Source organism: Cavia porcellus, unplaced genomic scaffold (assembly GCF_034190915.1).
Source record: "Cavia porcellus strain 051 isolate PalLab524CR breed Dunkin Hartley unplaced genomic scaffold, mCavPor4.1 scaffold_5, whole genome shotgun sequence".
Taxonomy (NCBI): Eukaryota; Metazoa; Chordata; class Mammalia; order Rodentia; family Caviidae; genus Cavia; species Cavia porcellus.
Window position 1 is genome coordinate 83,895,657 of NW_026947488.1, and position 18,939 is coordinate 83,914,595.

Here is an 18,939-nt window from a genome sequence, read left to right on the forward strand (position 1 = left end):
ATATAGTACTTATAAGCTAGTAGTAATACTCATACTTTTCTATTCATAATATTAAAGTAAAAAACAACATTATTCAATCTGAAATTTTAAATTATTGTATTCATCCAGTTTGGATTTTTCAAATGATTTCAAATGAGACTTCTTAAAGCATACTGATCAACTCAAGGTTGATGGTATTGTATACAAGAGTCAACAACAGATTATGGAAATAATCACAGGTTTTAAAGGCACAGCATCTTTATTTAAAATCTAAGGCGCAAAGACCCAATGATTTAAGGATATCTGAGCAGATCAGTTGTTATATTTTAAAAAGAGTGAGAATTTGTATCAAAACTGGAGGCTAAGGGGGTGACAGTTGGATAAAGGATATTGGGAGTGTGCTATTCTTATTAGATGATTTTGTTACTTATTTGAACCCTTGGACATTAATTCTTCATTTTGACCTGACTCTGAGTTTGGTTTCTTTTTGCCTGTAGGATCATCTTTCAGTGGCTCCACATGGACATTCATTTTGTTCTTCCTCAGTTATGACTTATTCCAAAGTAGGAGATGAACCACCAAAAGTTTTCCAGGCCTCAGCTCAAACCCGTAGGGCTCCAGGAGGAGTATGTATTTTATAAGCATTCTTAGAGCTTTATGAAAGTGTGGGGTGATAGGTTGCCTAATTACTACATTTGAATTACTACATTTGAAGAGTGGCAGAATGGGAACAGAGGCTTGATGATAAGGAAAAACCACTGATGTTCAACTGTATTTAGTGGTGGGCATTTTGTTCATCCTTTCTGCCCTCACCTGCGTAAGGATGACTTCTTTTATGTAATTACCTATTGATTTTTTTCATTCACATATTGAAAAGATATGTTTCATGAAGTAAATGTTTACCTATAGTTAACTAAATGTAACGTTTCAAGTGTACAAAAAGTACATATAATGAATATCCATATTTCTGTCACCCAGTTTAGTCAAATCATAATTTTTCTCTTTTTGATTCATTTTGTCTCTTGTTTTTCTTTGTAAGTAAAAATGTTACAGATACAATTAAAATTTCCAACATGCTTCTCCCAGGTCTCTTTTCTGTTTCTCATTTTCCTATATTTAAAGCTTATCATTATTGTGCATATTTTAATAATTTTATTATTTATGTACACATCATGAAACATAATGATTATTTTTTCAGGAACCTAGACTTTATATGAACGGTATTATTATTGCATGTGTTCTTGCAGCTTGCCATTGTTCAGTAATATGCTTCTGAGATTTACTCAAGTTAATACATGTAGTCCTGGTTCTATGTTTTAACTTCTATATACCACCCAAAATATAAATAGGGCACACATTTTTTTATCCATTTTTTTGTTGATGTATATTAAGTGTATATAAGTTTGCACTAATTCATCCTTATACAGATCTTATAAAATACCTAGGAATGGTATTGCTGAGTTGTAGGGTGTGTGCACATTCATCTTTATTTAGAAATTATCAAGTTACCAAGTGATTAAAACTACTGGCTTCTGCAAGCTGTGGTATAAGTATTCCCATTCCTCCATTTCATTATTAGAACTCATAGTAAAATTTTAAGTCTTTAAGAACTAAGGGACGTGAAGAAATTAAGGTTCTAGTTCCTATATACAATTTTTTAGTTCTCTCGTATCTTTAATGATAGCCTTGCCATAGTTCTGCAGATTCATCATAGACATTTTAATCTTGACTTGCTAAAAGTACAGAGTCTTAAATGTAAAGATGTCTCATAGACAATCATGTTACTCTTTGGTTATCCTAAATATTGCAATAACATTTCCATATAGTTGATGAGGGGAACAGTAGGATTCATGCCCATCAATGTAATTGATGAATAGTTGTAATTACTTGGAAGATAGCATGCACTTGTAACTGTTGCATTGTCAAAGATAGTGTTAAAGGCACTGAGTTTTACATAATTAAGTCCTTTATTTAATATTGTAATTTGGAAAAATAAATTCATTATGTTTGTCCTGGAATTTTCATTTTAAATATTTTAGCAAATATCAGAGAACTGGTACCACAATTTTACTATAAGTTGATAATAGAATTGAATATAGTTACTCTTTTTTTTAATATGATGCTAGAAGTAGAACATAAGAGTGTTCATAATGAGCTACATCCTCGGCCCTTTTTCATCTTGAGATAGAATTTACCTAGATTCAAAGCTGGCCAGGTGGGACTCTAACTTATGATCCTTGTGTCTAAGCCTCCCTACAGGTCTCCCTACAGGTCTATGCCACAGTACCCAGCTAGTTACTCATTATTTTTAAAGGTGTAGATCTATGGTCTTTCTTTAATAGTGACAGGACTCTGAGGAATTTAGAATTAAGTTGATTTTTATATATTTAAATAATTTTTATTTTATTTTTACAGATAAAAGAAACCAGGAGAGCAATGAGAGATTCTGACAGTGGACTAGAAAAAATGGCTGTTGGTCATCATATCCATGATCGAGCTCATGTTATCAAAAAGTCAAAGAACAACAAGACTGGAGATGAAGAGGTCAATCAAGAGTTCATTAATATGAGTGAAAGTAAGTCATTACAAAAGTATTATTCCTTCCCATAAAGTTAAACTATCAGCTGCATTTTCAGAACTTGATTAATTTTCTTGAAGGAGCATTTCATAAGATGCAGGTTATGAAGAATATATGTGAGGAATGTTGTGTCAAAGTAATAAAATCGTGGTTTAATCATTTAATGATGATGTTTTTGCATGTTTCTTTGGCAATATTTATTTTGTTTTATCTTTGGAAAATGGAATTTTTGAATTGTTATTTAGTAATACTACCTACAGATAAAATGAGTTTTTAAATAATTTTTATCAAGGAATTACATTTCAAAAGTATGAGGAAAATAAAAATCTATAACCCCAACTCCAAATAAATATTATTAATGATTCTGTGTGTTTATTACTAGTTTTATGTATGTGTAAACAAACTTTTTTCAAATTAGTGTTTATAGAGTTTATATTGTGCTATTTTAATTCACCATTCTAATTATAAAAATCATGTTATTTTTTAAAAAATAGTATGAGTGATAAACCTAAATGTTTTATCATAAATAGTTCATAATTTACTTAAACCATTTAGTATTTTAAAAACTTGGGTTTTGTATAGCTTCTAATTCTTGGTATATGCAAGATAATACATATCTTATCAAATTCATTTTCTAGAGTTATGTTCATTCTTCAATGCTTTTACGGCCTTCTAATGCCCTAATTATTCTCATTATAGTTTTAAGTATACTGAAATATATTAACAATTTAAATAAAATTTTATTAATTAATCTTATTTTAATGATGTTATTTGTATTGTAATTTGAATGTGAAATTATATTGAAATTTAGTCATATTCATCTACTTTCAGTCCATTTTGAGTAATGTTTTATCATTATAAGAGGTTTAAATTATTTTAGAAAAAAATTCTATTAAAATGGGTTTGATAAAATTATTCTACAATAAGATGGAAACCAGAATATCTTGACCTTCTTTAATTAGAATCTTTGTAATTTTGTCATCTATATCTATATTGACTACTTCACTTTAGCTCCCCTTAGAATAGCTTGGGAAAAGAAATGTCTTGAAACCATATATTAAACTTAACATGTTGGAGTTGTTTTCAGTTTGGGAACACATTATTATAAAGATAGTGTGAAAGAACAGAAGCTATCATCTGTGTATCATAGCGATTGTGGAAATTAGATTACCTACTTCCATGACACCATAAAACAGCAGTCAAGGTGATAACCTGTCTTTGGAAATTGACAACAGAACTCATGAGATTGAGTCAGACAGGAGGATGGTGAGGTGAATAGGAATGCCAGCCACAGAGGGAGGTCTCAGTACAGGAACACTACTGTGAGGTGATTCAGAGAGACAGACCATGACTGAGTGTAATGTGGTCAGCCAGTCCATTGGTTGACCAGACAGGTCATCAACAGGAATGGAGCAACAAAAAACAGGAAAAGAAATATTATCCTAACCAAAGACCTTTGTACTTGAAACAGCTTCCTGCCTCTGTCTTGCAGGTAAGGTAATGAAAACACCAGGCCAGCATGACGTATTGGGGAAGTCAGGCACTTACTGATAGTTGATACCTAAGTATATATTCCCTTTATTTTTATATTTAATGTAGGCGATGCTCATGCGTTTGACGATGAGTGGCAAAATGAGATTCTGAAGTATAAACCAGGGAGACAGTGGCACAATCTAGAAAACACTAGAGTGCAAAGTGTCGGTCATGAGAATTCAAGACTCAGAGAATTTAAAAGAAGGTAACAGTTATTTCTAAACAGTATTTTTAAAGACTTAGAAGAAATGTTATGTTATGTAATATCTGTGTGTATAATGTTTCACATATGTTAGATATTTGGGGAAAATTTTGCAAATGCTTTAGCTTCCTTAGAATAGCTGGGGAAAATAAGTGTCTTGAAACCATACATTAAATAAGGGACCTTTAATAGTATTCTAGAATTACTATTCTAGAATTTCAATGGAAAACATTGAAATTACTCTCCAGAGAGAGACATACAGGCTTAGCAAAGCCTTAAAATCTGTTCTAGGCTGTAAGAGACTGGAGGGTTGCAACAGAAGGTAGACACCTTTATGGAAGCATGGAAGTGGGTACAAATAAATCCAGAAGTGTGTGCCTTCATCTGTTGGTTTTTTAGTCCTGAGGATAACCGTTTTTACTGAGATAACATGGAATCTCAGTGTTATTTTGATTTGTATTTCCCTGATGGCTAAAGATGTTGAACATTTTTTATGTATCTATTAGCTGTAGATACCTCTTTTGAGAAGTATTTACTCATTTAAATTGCCTATTTTTGAGTATTCTATTTGGGGGCACCTAATTTTTTATGTTATATCATGTATTCTAGCTATGAGTCCTCTGTCTGAAAAGTAACTGGCAAAAATTTGTTTCCATTCTGTAGATTGTCTGTTGTTTCCTTTGCTGTGAAGAAACTTTTGTGTTTGATATAATTCCATTTGTTAATTCTTGAAATCATTCCTTGTGCAACTGGAATTTTGTTCAGGAAGTTCTTGCTTGTGCTTATGAGTATAGCACACCTGAGACCCAGTCACCTCTCCCAAGCCCCACCTGTGAACACAGGAGGCTTTTGGAGCACAGTCAGGAGCTAAAACCTGATATCTAGTTTGAGTATTGGTAATACTAGCTTCGAGGAATGAGTTTGGCAGTGTTGCTTTTCTTTCCATTTCATGCAAGAGTTTGAGAAGTATTGGTATTATTTCTTCTCTGAAGATCTGGAAAATTTGGTTCCTGGGTTTTTCCTAGTTGCTAGTGTTTTATTATGGCTTTATTACCATTTTATTGGGTATTATCAGTCTATTCAGAGCTTTTTTAAATCTTGGTTCAGTTTTGTTATCATATGTCTATGGGGATTTATCCATTTCTTCTAGATCCTTCAATTCATTGGACTGTAAGTTTTCAAAATAGTTTTTTATAGCCCTATTTCAGCAATGTCCATTGTGATTTTGTGTTTTTTACTTGTAATTGCATTGACATGGATCTTTTCCTCTTTTGCTAAGTCTGGCTAAAGGTTTATTGATGTTACTTATACTTTGAAAGAACCTATTTTATGATTCATTGATGCTTGTATTATTTAGTCTCAACGTTATTGATATATCTTCTCTGATCTTTATAATTAATTCCTTCTACAGGTTTTAGGTTTGGATGGCTTTTGTTTGCTGGGGCCTTGAGATGCATGAATCATTAATGTAGGCCCTCAGAGCTAAACTTCCCCCTTAGAACTCCTTTATTGTGTTGTACTTCAGATGTCACTTGATTCTAGGAATTCTTCAGTCTCTTCCCTGATTTCTTCTGTAACCCATTGACTAGTCAGGAAAGTATCACTTAATTTTCATGTATTTGTGTAATTTTGTAGTTTCTTTTATTATGGATTTCTAGTTTCATTCCATTGTGATCTGATGGAAGAGGTTATTTCAGTTCTTTTTATATTAAATATACTTTATAACCTAAGAAATGTTCTATTTTGGGTAAAGTTCCATGAGCTGCTAAGAATAATTATGTATTTTGTTGTTTTTAGATAAAGTACTCTGTAGATATCTGTTAGGTCCTTTTGTTCAATAGCATGGCTCAACTCTGATATTTCTTCGTTGAATTTTGTTTGCCTGGTTGACCTATTTGTGAGAGCTATTAAAGTCATCCCACGCTATAGTTTTATTGGTATCTGTCTGTCCTTTTAAGTAAAGAAATTTTTGTTTTACGCAATTAGGTATGCTGAAATTTAATGCATATATTATCTCTTCCTGTTGAATTATACTGATTGCCAACATGTAGTGACCTTCTCTGTCTCTTCTCATCAGTTTTGGCTTGAAGTCCTCTTTGTTTGATACGAGGAGAGTTATTCTTGCTTGCTCTTGGGCTCTAGTTTGCATGGAGTATGATTTTACATCTTTTCATTTCAAGCCTGTGTCTATGGTGAAGTATGTTTCTTACAGCAACGTGTGGTTAGGTTTTATCTTTTGATGAGTCTGAACGTTGTTGATATATCTTCTCTGTGTCTTTTGATCAGAGGAATTAATATCATTTACATTGAGCATTATTATAGAAAAGTTTTTACTGGTTCTTGTCATTGTTATTTTTCAATACTGATTTATTTTTTCCTTTTGTTTACTATTTTAGATCTATTTTTTCCTTTGGGCTCTTAAGTGATATACTCGTTTCTGTTTAGAATTCCTTTGAGTATTTACTCAATACTGGTTTACTGGCCATAAATTTCTTACTTTATAAATCCATCTTTGCAGTACATAATGATCACATTCCTCATGGGAAGTTGGTTCATGTACATAACACTTCTGAATTTTTTTTCAGCTCTGCCTCTTCCCTTTTTTCCTTCCTCCATCTCTTGGTTCCCTTCGGTTTTATAAAAAGTCTTACCTTCCTATTTTCTATTATCTATCTTTTATATTGCTTTTTATTTATATCTTGGGTTTCTCACATAAGAGAAACTATTCAATATTTAAAGTTGTGTGTCTGATTTATTTTACTAAACATTGTGGTCTCAAGATCCATCCTTTAAAAAAAAAACAACTCTCATTTATTCTTTATGGCAGAGTTGTACTCCATTGTTCATAAATAATCACTTTTTTTTTTTTTTTTTGTATCAGGGATTGAACCCATGACTGCACTTGTAAGGCAGGCGCTTATGTCACTGAAATCCCTGGTCCCAGTATCACATTTCTTTATCCATCCATCTGTTGATAGACATAGGCCCTACTTCCAAGATCTAGCAATTATGAATTGTGATGCTATAAATAAACATGGGTGTGCATGTATCACTGTAATATGATGTCTTTAACTCTTTTAGAAAGATACTCAGATTAGATAATGCTGGGTTAAATGAAATTTCTCTTTGTAAATTTTTTGAGAAATCTCTTAGGCTAAGCATGGTGGTACATGCCTGTAATCCTAGCACTTGGGAGGCTGATGCAGGAGGATTGCTGTGAGTTTGAGACCAACTTCAACTACATAGTGAGGTCAAGGCCATCCTGAGCTATAGCAAGACCCTGTTTAAAAAAAAAAAGATTAAAAAAAAAAGACATCTCCACACTGATTTCCACAGTGGTTGTACTAGTTTACATGCATCCCAACAATGCAAAGGGTTCCTTTTTACCCATAAGATTGCAAAATTTTGTTGTGAGTTCTTAATAATAGCCATTGTTATTGGAGTAAAGTGAAATCTTATGATTTTTTTGGTTTGTATTTCTCTAATAGTCCTAAATGCTGAGCATTTTTCATGTATTTATTGACTATTTGTATTTTTTCCTTCTGAAAACTATTCATTTGAATTGCCCAATTTTGACTGGATCTTTTATTTTAGGGATTCTAATTTTTTTGAATTTTTCATACATTCTAGTTGTTAGTCTTCTGTCCAAGGAATAGCTGGCAAAACTTTTTTCCCATTCTGTAGGTTGTCACTTCATAGTGTTGTTTTCTTTGTTACACAGCTTTTTACTTTGATATGATTCATTTTTTTTTTGTGCTAAAGTTTTCAGATTGATTATAGTAAAAAAAAGTTTGTTGCTATAATGGAGTCCTTTTCAGTCTGCTTTTCAGTGATGTACTCTGGGAGTAGCTAATTATAAGCCTTTGCCTGTGTCCCAAGAGGTAACTGCCTCTGCTACGGTGCAGTGAGCCCAGTACCCAGGTCTCTGGGAATGGGCCACACTATTGTTAATGACAGAAAGTCAATCCAGATATTGGCATATAGAGAAACCAGTTAATAGCAACAGTTACGCCATTCCAGGAATAGCAATCAAATCAACAACGATAGTAGCTTAAAAAAACTCCTGGATATTGACATACTTTAAAAATCAATAATGTACCACTTTTAGCCATAGAAAGAGATCTATAATTATGGGATGGGCACTAAGATAAACCACATATTTACATATAGTAAATATCTAATAAATGCAACAACTGTGCCTTCACTAACAATAGAGAAGTAGCCAACATTAATGCAATAGACTTAACTATCTACAATTAATAAACCTTAATGGCTATACTAGTAAAGACCAAAGGGGCAGGGAATGGGAGACTAAAAGAGTAAGATTTGAAAATAATCAATGGAAGATGAAAAGGAAGAGAGAAAACTCTGAAGTGAAGGATCCTATTAAAGAGTAAAAAGAAATTAGTAGAATTAGATAAGAGTAGCAGAAAAGAGCAAACAAAAATGTAAAAAGATCACAATAAATAAAAAGGAAAAAATTAAAAAGAGAGAGAAAAAAAGGAAGAAAAAATCTGAATGCCAAAGCATCAATGAAGAGAAAAAAAATCAGTCCAAACATTTTTTTCTCTGTATTTTTGATTGCAAGGCTTCTTTCCAGGATCTTCAGTCTTGGAATCCAGCAAGTCACATTTTTTTCTCCACTTAGTGTTAGGGTCCGTGGATTTGTGAGGTATCCTCCCTGCTCCAGAGGCCCCTCTGTCCACACTCCCAATGCAGAGGCCCCTGTCCAAGGTGAGGTGTGTCCTTGCTCACATTGGGATACAGGAAGATCAGTCAGAGCACTTGTTTCTGCTGGATGTAAGTAGCAGAGTAGGGGTTCAAGCAGACATTTGGACACTTACCAGAGGCTGGCTTCTCATCACGGAGGATGGGGTACCATGTCCTTTCCAGCCTGAGCTTGAACTCTCATGGATCTATTTCTAGCCCATACCCTTTCTATGACTGTCTTCTGTGGCTGTCTCTAACCCAGTCACTGTGGTACAGTAATGCTGGAAACCCTGAAGTAGTTCTGTGATTTAGTCTTAATTAACATTTTCCCAGAATGGTTCCTGATTAAACCCTCAGCAGTATTGTAGGCACTGCACTGTCTTCTCCAACTCTAACCTTCCACTAAAGGGTCACTTTTGGAGTAAAACCAAACTCCTTGCTGTTTCTGTAGTTAAGGTGGAGGCTTTTCTTAGACTAGCGCTGCTGCTAGCCTGTACCCGCTGACCCTCCAGCTAACCTTCTCTTCCTGGGCATTGGCCTCATCTTCAGTCAGGCCAAATCCATTCATTGGTGCTTCGCTGCCCTGTGCCTAGAGGAAACAAAGTGCAGAGCGGCTTTGAGTTGCTGCGTGGCGGCAGCCAGGATGTGGAATCTATAGGTACAGAGTTTGCTTGGGAGGGAACATGGCTTTCAGTCTAGGTGATGGGGGATGGCTTTTGTCAATGGTCTGAGTTTCTCTATATTCTTTTTGTTATGGAAAGCTTTCATTTCTCCATTAGTCTTTAGGGATTGTTTTGCAGCATACACAAATCTGAACTGCCAGTCTTTTTTTAAGGGCTTGAAAACTTCAAGCTCTCTTTGCCTTTAAGGTTTTTGTTGAGGAATCTGCTGTTATTCTGATAGGCTTGCCTTTATAAGTTAATTGACATATTTTTTCTAATGGCTTTTAGTATTTCTTGTTCTAGATTTCTGGGATTTTGAATATGTTGTCATGTGGAGAGCTTCTATGCTTACCATATATCTATTTGGCGTTCTAAACACTTGCCTTGGGTATATCATTTCAGTTTCCAGATTTGAAAAGTTTTCTGCAATGATTTTGGCTTAAACGGTTTTTTAAAAAATACCTTTAGTTTCCTTCTGTAGCCCTTTCTGTATTCCTGAAGTACTTAAGTTTGTTATTTTAGAGTCATCTGTGAGCTCTTGAACCAGCCTTTCATAACTTCTTGTTTTTGCAGGGTCGCTGAGTAAGTGATCTACTACATCAGACCTAGTAGTCTCCTTCTGATTGCTTATGTCTGATTGGTTATGTCTACTGACCTAGTATTCTGTTGTGTTTTTTACTATCCAGAACTTCTTTCTGCTGCTTTTCATAACCTCTAGTTCTTTTTTACAGTGGTCATTTATATTCTGCCTTGTGTGTGACAGTGGGCAGTGAAAGAACACATAGGGAGATTGATTCCAATTAATGATATAACAAACTATTTTTAGAATCCTATAAAATGACCTTTAATGAGGGAAAACTCAGTATGAGATGTTAAGATACTATGGTGTCTACTTTAATCTTAATCATTTCTGTATAAAGAAGGAATAGATATAGAGGGAGAGGGAAAACTAAAAATAAAGAAGAGAAAAAAAATCAGTAATGGAGAAGGAGCCAAGAAATACGGGAAAAATAATGAAGGTAAGGAAAGCATGAGATTGTAAATGGGAGGCGAAAGGAAAGCAGATTGTCTCCAACTGTGGAATTAACAGTCAAAAAGGTTAGATGATACCCAGGAGCAACAACAGAAAGTTCATATATAGCCCCACACATGCATGCACACACGCAAGTGTGCACTCACACACCTGCCACTCAAAACTCAAACAATAAAAGGAAAGAAGAAACACACAAAGCAAAACACAAAGGTCACCAGGTTCTCAGGACGTCTGGTGTTCTCAGAACGTTGGAGTGTTGCTGACCGTGCTTCACCACACTTAACAGTAGCAACTTAGCTCCTGGTGGAGATTCTGCCACAGGCACCGCTATTTACTCCTGGCCAGTTCAACTCTCCCATCCCCTCCCATGACAGTTAGTTGTGTTCCAGTTTTCATGCAGCTTTTCTCTGGCTGGCAGATTCTGTGGTTGCCTGTGCTCAGGCAGGAAGCAGTAGCCCAGACCTTGCTTTGCTTGTTTATTACCAGGGCAAAGCAGTGCTCCTTGCTGGGTTCCAGTCTAACCTGGATTTCAGTGGTGTTTGGGGCAGGCAAGAAACCATCTCCTCTGGTGCTGATTTGCATTGTCACCTCCCCAGTGATTGTGCTTCCCAGGTGTTCAGCCTCATGGAGTCTTTTTAAAACCTGGGAATTCAGCATGAGCCTTTCTGCACAGAATTAATATCATTTGGGGATCGCAGGTGGGGAGCTCACCCAGGTGCAGAGCTTGGTGGCGTCTGGGGACAGTGGGAGAGTGCCTGCTTCTGCACTGTTCCAGTCTCCACCTCCTCGGATTTCACAGTCACGACAAACCCTTACAGTTCTGTCTCACAGATCTCTTAAGGGTTCCAGATTCTCAACCAGGACTTTGTCCTTAGTTCCTCTCCTCCCTTGGGCTCCTTCATGTTCCCTGGTCCTAACTCAGTCACTGCCTGCTGAGTGCTTCTTTGGCTTGCACGCACTTTTTTTAGTGCCTTGGTCTGAGGAGGCCACCTGCCAGTCGGAGGATTGGTTAAGACAGGGACACTGGACTCTGGCTGCTGGGCTTGCAGCCACTACCGCACTTGGCTTCTTGGTGGGGGCAGGAACTTTCCATGACAGTTTGTCCCTTGGACACGGGCTGTAAGCAGTGCAGGGATGGAGAAGCAGTCTTGGCTACTTACTCTAAACAGCCTTGTTACTGGTTTTCGTCTAATGTGCTTCTACGCACTTTGATTAGAATCTTCTGAGCATCTGACAAGTGCTGCTGCTTCTTGCCTCACTGTGATCCTTGTCTTCATTATGATTAATTTATTATAAGTGTAGCTAATGGCTATCATACTGCACAGCAGATTTGCAAACAAATTTATGTAGGAGCTGTTGTTTCCTTAAATATTCAGTGAAACAGTCTGTGTTGTAGTTTTCAAAGCTTATTAAGGTACTGTACTTTTAAAATAAAACTCTCCTTAAGTTATAGTTGTTAGCATGTTTGGTTTGTAGTGACTTTTAAACCATTGACCTCTTAAAAAATAATACTGGTCTGGTGGTACATGCCTCTAAATCTGGGCACCCAGCCTAGGCAATTCAGCAACCCAGAGAGGACATGTTTCAGAATCAAAGAGTCATTTTTTTTAAAGAGCTGGAGATGTAGCTCAGTGCAAAGGCACTGAGTTCAATCTCTAGTCTCTCCTCACCTTACATACAAAGGATACTAATGATCTTATATGTATTTCTCAGGGAGAAACGTCTTCAAAGTCCAGCCATAGAAAGCAAAAGAAGACCAGACATTTTTGTGGACAAACTCAACATCAAAGGATCACCTGTGAAAATCAACAAAAAATAAATAACCATGCATTTGATTTGTTAAGTTTGGGTTATTTTAACAGAGAAAGTAATGGTGCTGAGTATTATATACGTAAGACCAATCTGTTGTTAAATCACTATTATACTTTGCAACTTTCTTCTGTTATCTGAATGTTGTTGGAAGTTCTAGCTTTGTATTATTCCAACTGTAGGAATAAAATTTTGATTTTCAATGTGATTAAATTGTTACACATTCTTAAAACTCTTTAACACATACTAATTCCCAAAGCCCATATCTTAATTTTGCTTCCAAATTGCTTTTGCCCTGGTACTGATAAAAAAAACCAAATTACTTTTGTATTGGCTGTATTCTTGTCTATTTGTCAAGGTTAATTATAGAGCTGGTTCAGTCATAGTTCTGAGAAAGTAAAGTCTTAAAAATGGATCTAGTTTCCACCATCACCATACTAGAATGACATGAGCCATGAGTATGGTGTACACCTACCATCCTAACCCTCCAGAAGGTGAGGCAGAAGAATGCAAATTCAAGGTCAGCTTGGGCTACATACAGAGACCGTTTCAGAAAAAGAAAACTGGACAAACATTTAAAAATCATTATACTAAAGCAATGTTCATAAAGGTTTAAATAACTTATCTCAGATTTTATACTGTTAAACAGCCAACTAGCTTACAGCTTTAAAAATAATCAAAACTTATTCTAGTACTGTTATATAAGAAATTGTTATTTTGATAAAGTCAAGAATAATTAGTTCATTTTTACAATAAAAGTTAAAATTGATAATGTATACAAATTTTTCTATTATAATTCCATATACATTTTTTGTTTTATATTACATTCTTAATATTTTAAATAATTTGTGTCCCCTTTTTCTTTAATTTCTTAAAGTGGCATATTTCTGTTCTTTCCCACAAACAAGTTTAATCTACTTCAAAGTTAACATTTTAAAGTTGGAGAGACCTTAGAAGAACTCTGCTTCACCCTTTTGTGACACTTAGAAAAATGCATTTGTTAACGTGAAGACTAGAATGATCGAGGATGTCAAAATAGTGTTTTTGAGCAAAACGTTTAATAATTCAGTTGTTCCTCTTTTAATTGTACCGTTTAAAAAATTCAACCTAGGTTTTTTACTCAAGAATTCACACATTAATCTACTTTTATAAAGGTTATGGAAGAAATACTATATAAGAATAAAAAATCTAACCTCATATCTGTTGCTTCAGACAAAAAAGTCCACTATCGTGATGTAATTCAAAGTACTTTTCTTCGTAAATTAGAAGTAAAATTATGTGATTGTCCTCATACCTCCTCTAGTTCCCTATATTCTCTTTCTCTCTCCTTTTAGTTTTCTGTTTTCTATGCCAGATAATTTTCCTATTCTGTTTTGTGCCTTTAGTCACTAAAATAAGATGCAAATGTATTAATTCATGTTGTAAGTGAAATTAATTGAGTATGTATTAGTTAAAATAGATTTATTATGCAGTTTTGTATGCTAGTAACATAATAGGAAGTTATTATATGGTGTAAGTTTTAAATAACACTTATATAAATTTATTGGATAGAGCAAAGTCTCAATAGATACTAGTCTCCTTTTGTCTAAATAACACCAATAATTTAAATAATTATTTTCAAATCTATAGTTATACTTTAGTAAATTATTATATTTAGTGTAACTTTTATATCATAGAACATTTACAGAATTGTAACATACTTTTTTCTCACAATTTGTTTACTGTGGAAATCAAATTGAAGTAAATTTAATTATATTGAAAATTGAAATGTACCTATATTTCTTCTTATGCGGTGGTGCTTCTTAGTAGAAATTTACAAAATATGTTATACATAAAGATTAAATATCAGATAGCAGCCAGGCATGACAACACGTTTAAATCCAAGTACTTGGGAGGCTGAGGGAGGAGGCTCACTAGGGGTTCAAGGCCATCCTGCACTACATAATGAGTTGAAGGCCAGCCTGAACTACTTAGTGAGACCCTATCTCAAACAACGAAAGCAAAAATGAAAACAACAAAAAATCAGATAGTACCCCATATGTAGTCTCGTCTACATATATAATTTTTTCAGGGTTCTACTTGGACCTTGCAAATGACAAAACTATGGAAAATTGTTCATACAGAGAGATGAACATAAATTTTGATAATGTAATACATTCATACATGTTTTTAAATAAGACTTAAGGCTTGCTAGTAATAATCACATTATGCCACAGGTACATAATTATTTTATAGAAATCATATTTTGACCATTAACATTTGAAACTAATATAAACTGATCTTCCTTCTTTCTCATTTAGTATTCACTTTTGTCTAGTGTGCATTGTTTGTTAAATATAATGTTTTATAATAGCCATAAAACTTCAGTAAAATTTTGTTATCTTCTATTTAGAATTTACTAAAAGTATGTGCACTGAATCCCAGCTTAAATTGCTGAAAATTGACATGCACATTTGGTTTAAAAAGCCATCACCTCAGATTTTTCCCTAAAAGTGCTCAGTTTTATCCCCGAAACTGGTGTTAGCAGCAGGCATTTTCTTTGATTTGTGATAAATGATGAATTTCCCTTAAATTGCATGAATGGAAATACTTGCAATGCAAAGAGGTAATGACCCTTCTCTTGTTCAATTGTATCTCTGTGTAGTAGAATAAAAAGAGACTCTTTGTTCCTGCAGTGATAGATATAGAATTGTATTCATTTTTATTTATCCTTGAATCTTCAAAATCATATCTTCTTTATCACTGGACTGAAGCATAAGTAAGAGAATGTAAACACAAAATACTACCTCTTTTACACATGCTCTTATATTACTCTTTGGAATTTGAAAATTCTAAAATGTACAAAATACCTCACCAGTGTGCCTCAAAATTTACCTGCCATACAGACATAGTACTCCCTCTTCTTCCTGTTAAATATGACTTGTTTGTGCATGTCATATATTTTGTAAATTTCCACTGAGAAAGCATCATGGCATAAGAAATGTCTTCTATTAAAATTTGCTATATTTAATAGGATTGTGTTGATCATTCTTTGACTTGCTGATGTTATTGAGAGCAAAGTTAACAATATAAAGTGTAGATTTTTAAAAATTCCTTGATATATACTCCAGACTGCTTTACAGAAAGATTGCACCAATTTATAATCATCCCACCGAATTGTTACAAGAGTATCTATTTTTTCAAATCCTTTGTCCAAATTGGAAAGTAGATAATGATTTTTCATCTTCTATTGTTACAGATTTTATATAGGTAAAATAGTATCTCTTTGTCTTAATTTTGTATGTGTCTTTGATAGTGAAATAATAACCTTGTTCTTGTGTTTACTGCTCATTTGCCTTGTTTTTCAAATTTTGTCTTATTTTTAATTTTAAAGAGAATAAAACAAAAGAGAACAGAACAAAGCAAATCAGAACAGAACAATGCAAGCAACACAGCACTTCACAACAAGACAATAGGACATCAACAGTAGCTACCATAATGTCTCTTTTCTTCAAAATACTTAAGCAAACCTGCACATACAATAATATCAAACAAAAATACTAGTATGAAAGCATTACAGGATTTCAAAACCAAATGACAGGAAATGAACAATGGCTACTTACAATACCTCATTTTCTTCAAAAAACTTGTCTATACCATCACACATAATAAAATCAAAACACAACAGGATAGAGGCTCTAATTTTGTTTTATTATTTGTAGTACTGTGGAATGAGCTCAGTATTGCTGTATTTCTGTGCAGGTCTTCCAGGAGTAGCCTCTAAAATACACCATTTCTTGACATTTCATTCTTTCTAAATGGACAAGGGCATGAAACTACATATATTCCTTATATCCTTTCAAATAAACCAGACATTCCTAAAGTTACTGAGATACTCTTTTCTTTTGAGTGGCTATGTTAGGAGGTATTATAGGCAGATAACTTAGATAAAATTTAATAGTCAAACAGGGACAGGCCCTCAAGGAGTGCTGTGGTTTCTTTAAATGACCCCCCAAAGCCTCATGCAGTTATGGAGGCAGCTGAGTCGAGCATTTGTGATTGGTTTTTTGTCTAGTGCTGGGATTGGTGGTGTGGGTGCTGCACCTGCCCAGGGATGAGTAACGTGTATAATACAAGAGCGGGAAGGAGATGTGTTTTTTTCTTTTGCCCTTTTTTGCTCTTATTGCTTGTAGCTGCCATTAACAGCTGCCCTTCAGCCATGACACCCTGCCTTGGAACCAGCTGAGTATGGACTGAAACCTCCAAAACACTGCAAGATAAATAAACCTTATATATATTTTTTTTATTTTGGGTGTCAGGTATTCTGTCTCAACAATGAGAGAAAAGTACCAAGACAGAATTTGGTACCAAAAGGGAGGTTGTTGCTGTCACTGTACCTGACCATGTGGTTCAAAAGCCTTAAAAATTGGCCTGTGGAAAGAGTTCAAAAAAGTTCAAAGATGTTGCCCCAAAAAATAGCCCTAAAACAGCTTAGGCTGTTTTATATGGGAGATTCTGGTCAGAGCTCAAAAGACTTTGCAAAAGGCTGATAAAAAGAGACCAAGCTTGAGAAGTTTCTGCTAAAAAGAAAAAGATTGCAGTGTGTGTTATGACTTGGCAAAAAGTTTGTCTGCATTTTGCTCATGTCCAGGAACTTTCCCCAAGACTGAGATTAAGGGCGGCAGACTGATTAATCTGGCAAAACAAATTTTGAGGCAGTCAAATGTTGAGGCAGTGGCATGGCTATTGGGGGCTTTTAGCCAGAGTTCTGTTGCAAAACAAAAGGTAAGAGCCCAGCAGGGTGATTTAAAACATGAGTTTAGTCAAAAAGCTATAAAGAGTTGAGATCTCAATTGCTAAAAAAAGTACAAAAAAAAACCCCCACCAAAATAATAATAAAATAACCTGTAGAAATCTCAGAAAGGCAGTGGGTATCTAGCCTTTGAAGCCTCATGAAAGGGTTTTGGCCCAGACAGGACACTGTAGCCAGGAAAGCCTCACCCGGAAGCAGGAAGCCCCTATCTCCCCTGCCCCTAGGAATTTACCTATGGCGCCAAACCTAGGACCAGTGGGCTACCTGTGCATCCCTAATGCCCTCCTTAGGTTCCACCCCAAACCGAGGCTACTTACCCCCACGCCATGTGTCGGCCGGAGAGATCTCTGGACACCAGCGGTGGGGGGTGCCAGCCATCTCTTTCCTTGTTCTCAGAATAAAGGTCGCTTTTTGTTTTATACGTCTCATCTTTTGGAAATATTTTTCATCTTTTGGAAATAATCCTATCACCTCAAAACTGCAAAAGTAAAAGATACTGTTTGGAGAAGAAAGTCACGAAATGCAATGCTCCAAAATGGTGGCATAGACCACACAAGGTTCCAAAATGGTGGTAATATTAAAAAAACCATCTTCACAATCACTTTCAGAGTGCACAGCAATCCAGGCACTCAACCCCTATAGCCAAGAGAGAAAAAAGCCTGACAGTATCCTTGTGGCACTAGTTTTAGGCGCATAGAAAATGCACAAGTTCTGAGGTTAAGGCAGCTTCCACCCCAACTTCAAAAGGCCTGGGAGGCCAGGCAGTGGTGCGCTTTCGAGAGGGTAGAGTGTAAAGCCAAAGGTGCAATGAAAAATCTCAAAGTTTTAAAAAAGCCAAAAGCATAGATCATCTTTAAAGCAGTTTTTTAAGGCCAGGCAGGGCAGGCCTTAAAAAGAGTCCTAAGAACTAAAACCCCTGAAAGTAGCAGGGAGATAGTCACTTAAGCCTTTTAGAGCTCACAACCAGATCGCTTCAGATGCTAAACATAAAACTTTAGGACTTAATGTTTGTTCTGCTGTATTTTAAACTAACTTTGGTCCCATTCCTTTATATCCCCATCTGTATCCTTTAAAATAGCAATGTGTGTCTTGTGCTATTAAATGTTTAAAATGTCCAAGTTTGTTTTCATTTGTACAGGGGCTCACAGCTACAAGTTTGCCTTAATCTCAAAAGAGACTTAGACTTTTCAGCAGTGCTAAAACTGTTAGGACTTTGGCAACTGTTGGAGATGGAGTATGTCTTTTACATAAAAATATAAGTTTTGGGGGGTCAAGGACGGAAAGCTGTGGTTTTTTAAAATGTTCTCCCAGAACCCCATGCAATCGTCGAGGTGGCTAAGTCTAGCATTTGTGATTGGTTCTTTGTCTAGCGCTGGGATGTTGGCAGTATGGGTGCTGCATCTGCCCAGGGGTAGATAACCAGTATGTAATACAAGAAGGCAAGGAGGCATGCTTTTTCCTTTTGCCCTTTTTGCTCTTGTTGCTTGTAAATGCCATGAATGGCTGCCCTTCAGCCATGCCACCCTGCCTTGCAACCAGCTGAGTATGGACTGAAACTTACAAAAACTGTTAAGATAAATAAACCTTTCCTTCCTTCATTTTCAGCATCAGGTATTTTGTCTCAAAAACAAGAGAAAAGGA

The 18,939-nt window shown here is 35.3% G+C and overlaps 1 protein-coding gene across 3 annotated transcripts in view; it reads left to right on the top strand.

Annotated features, from left to right (window-relative positions):
• Positions 1 to 15,836, top strand: part of Mlf1 (myeloid leukemia factor 1) — a 43,898-nt gene extending 28,062 nt beyond the window's left edge. For 2 of the 3 annotated variants that reach the window (XM_003476581.5, XM_023560168.2), the window contains 4 exons: positions 477 to 605; positions 2,395 to 2,554; positions 4,157 to 4,295; positions 12,411 to 15,836. In XM_003476581.5, coding sequence (XP_003476629.3) covers positions 477 to 605; positions 2,395 to 2,554; positions 4,157 to 4,295; positions 12,411 to 12,516 — 534 coding nt within the window. In that variant the 3' untranslated portion in view covers positions 12,517 to 15,836. The remainder of the gene's footprint in view (positions 1 to 476; positions 606 to 2,394; positions 2,555 to 4,156; positions 4,296 to 12,410) is intronic. The other variant, XM_063249252.1, reaches the window with a different exon arrangement.
• The last annotated feature ends 3,103 nt before the right edge of the window (positions 15,837 to 18,939 follow it).